Source organism: Priapulus caudatus, unplaced genomic scaffold (genome assembly GCF_000485595.1).
Source record: "Priapulus caudatus unplaced genomic scaffold, Priapulus_caudatus-5.0.1 Scaffold1725, whole genome shotgun sequence".
NCBI lineage: Eukaryota > Metazoa > Priapulida > Priapulimorpha > Priapulimorphida > Priapulidae > Priapulus > Priapulus caudatus.
In genome coordinates this window covers 27,882-30,156 of record NW_014578786.1, presented here as the reverse complement: position 1 = coordinate 30,156, position 2,275 = coordinate 27,882, and the positions used below count along the sequence as shown (strand labels likewise).

Here is a 2,275-nt window from a genome sequence, read left to right as displayed (position 1 = left end):
TCTGTTACCGCTACACCGCGGTACTCTGTTACCGCTACACCACAGTACTCTGTTACCGATACACCACGGTACTCTGTTACCGCTACACCGCGTACTCTGTTACCGCTACACCGCGGTACTCTGTTACCGCTACACCGCGGTACTCTGTTACCGCTACACTGTGGTACCGCTACACCGCGTACTCTGTTACCGCTACACCACGGTACTCTGTTACCGCTACACCACGGTACTCTGTTACCGCTACACCGCGGTACTCTGTTACCGCTACACCGCGGTACTCTGTTACCGCTGCACCGCGGTACTCTGTTACCGCTACACCGTGGTACTCTGTTACCGCTACACCGCGGTACTCTGTTACCGCTGCACCGCGGTACCGCTGCACCACGGTACTCTGCTACCGCTACACCGCGGTACTCTGTTACCGCTGCACCGTGGTACTCTGTGGTAGCATCGCCGCCTCCTCTGGCTGGCTAGTTGGCCGGCTGGCTGGCTGGCTGGCTGGCTAGTTGGCCGGCTGGCTGGCTGGCTTGCCGTTATACGAGTTGGTCGTGGTGCGCGTACGACGTGCTGGGAACGCTGTGAAGATGCGAGATGCTGTACACTTGCTCGCTCAGACAGCGGCTGCCCTCAGCGGTCGCCTGCTCGTCGCCTATGTTCTGAAGCTCCGTACAGCCGTCGCCACGAGCCTTCCGTCGCCCCGCGTCGTCGCCGCAGCAGCAGCCGCACGTCAGCAGCAGCCAAAACTGATGCCGGAAGGACGGGATGATGATGGCGTATAGCAGAGGATTGATGCACATCTCTACGGAAGCAATCACCTTGCAGATAATGACCTTTGACCCCGAATCGATGACCTGCACGATGCCATCCGCCTCCGGGTCGCTGCGCAGTATCGTCAACATCGTCACGTATAGAGGGAGCCACAGTGCGGCGAACAGCATCACCATGACGCCGCACGTAATCGTCGTTCGTTTAATCTCGGTAAAGTTCGGCGAAGCTCGGGCTGGAATGTAGTCACAGAACCAGCGGCGCAGCATCACAGACTCGACGACGCCGATCGCTATCAGCGGTACGGAGTAAGCAAAGATGAACAAACCCCACCAGTACTCCGACAGCACGTCAATCCAGACCGTACACTGAGGATGCGGGGCATCGTCCCACGGGTAGAAGTTGTTGGCCATGAGGTGTCCCGTCATCGGACCGAGGATGTTAGACAAGATCATCATCACCCACAGCACGGACAGTATGATCCAGTACATCGGACGGCGGTTCACCTCCGGGTAGCAAAGCATGAGGGATTGCTCCACGGTGAGCAGTACCAGCGTGTAGATGCGGATGTAGAGGGCAACGTTTAGAGCCATGAACATGATACTGCACATGGCGGAACCGAACGGCCATCTCCACAGCATCAGCGTCGATCCGTCGATGAAGATGACGAAGATGTAAAGTAGATCGGCCGCGGAGAGATTCATCAACAGGAAGTGCGTGCTCGTGCGGAATTTCCGGTTCATCGCGCAGCTGCCGATGACGAGTCCGTTGCCTAGCAACGAGAACACCATGACGATGACGTAGGAGGACCCGCCGAACGCGCCCTGGAAATGTAACATCTCGTAGAGTTGTACGGCCAGGGTGAAGTTCACGTTGTCGATGTCAGACATCGCCATGATGGCTTCCGCCCAGCTTCCGATTCCGATTCCGGTTCTGTCGCTCTGCATGCGCGACGGCCTGAAATGAAAAAAAAAGGGGAAGTGAGGAATGAGCGGTAACATGTGGAGGTCTATGTGGAGGGCGTTTGAGGTTGTGGTCAAATAACCAACTGTAGTTTGTGACTTTACATACTTATGGTTGTGCGCGTACGTGCATGCGTGCGTGCGTGCGAGCGTGCGTGCGTGCGTGCGTACGGGCGGGCGGTCGGGCGGGCGGGCGGTTGGGCGGAAGGGCGGGCGGTCGGGCGTGTGAAGCGGAAGAACTAATCACAAAATACAGACACAATTGCTTCAGAGTGGACGCCTTTCCCATGATGATTTCCTGAAGCAGGTTGGCCATCAGAATACTAGATGCGCGCGTTGGGCGGAAATAGTATACACCCGAGGAAACCTATAGAGTGAGGTTAAGAATAACGGTTGCGGTGCAGATATAGGTGAACTTCAATTTCACATCGTCCGTGTCTCCTATTGTGACCCTTTCTATATAATATACTGCTTTCTTTTTTCTTTTCCCCGCCTTTCCCTCTCCCTTTCTCTCTCTCTCTCTCTCTCTCTCTCTCTCTCTCTCTCTC

General features: G+C 56.1%; 1 protein-coding gene across 1 annotated transcript; it reads right to left on the bottom strand.

Moving 5' to 3' along the window:
- Nucleotides 1–533: 533 nt before the first annotated feature.
- LOC106817439 (nociceptin receptor-like) lies at nt 534–1,661 on the bottom strand. The gene has a single exon (XM_014822101.1). It carries the CDS (start codon nt 1,659–1,661, stop codon nt 534–536), a length of 1,128 nt encoding a protein of 375 aa, XP_014677587.1.
- Between the last annotated feature and the right edge of the window lie 614 nt (nt 1,662–2,275).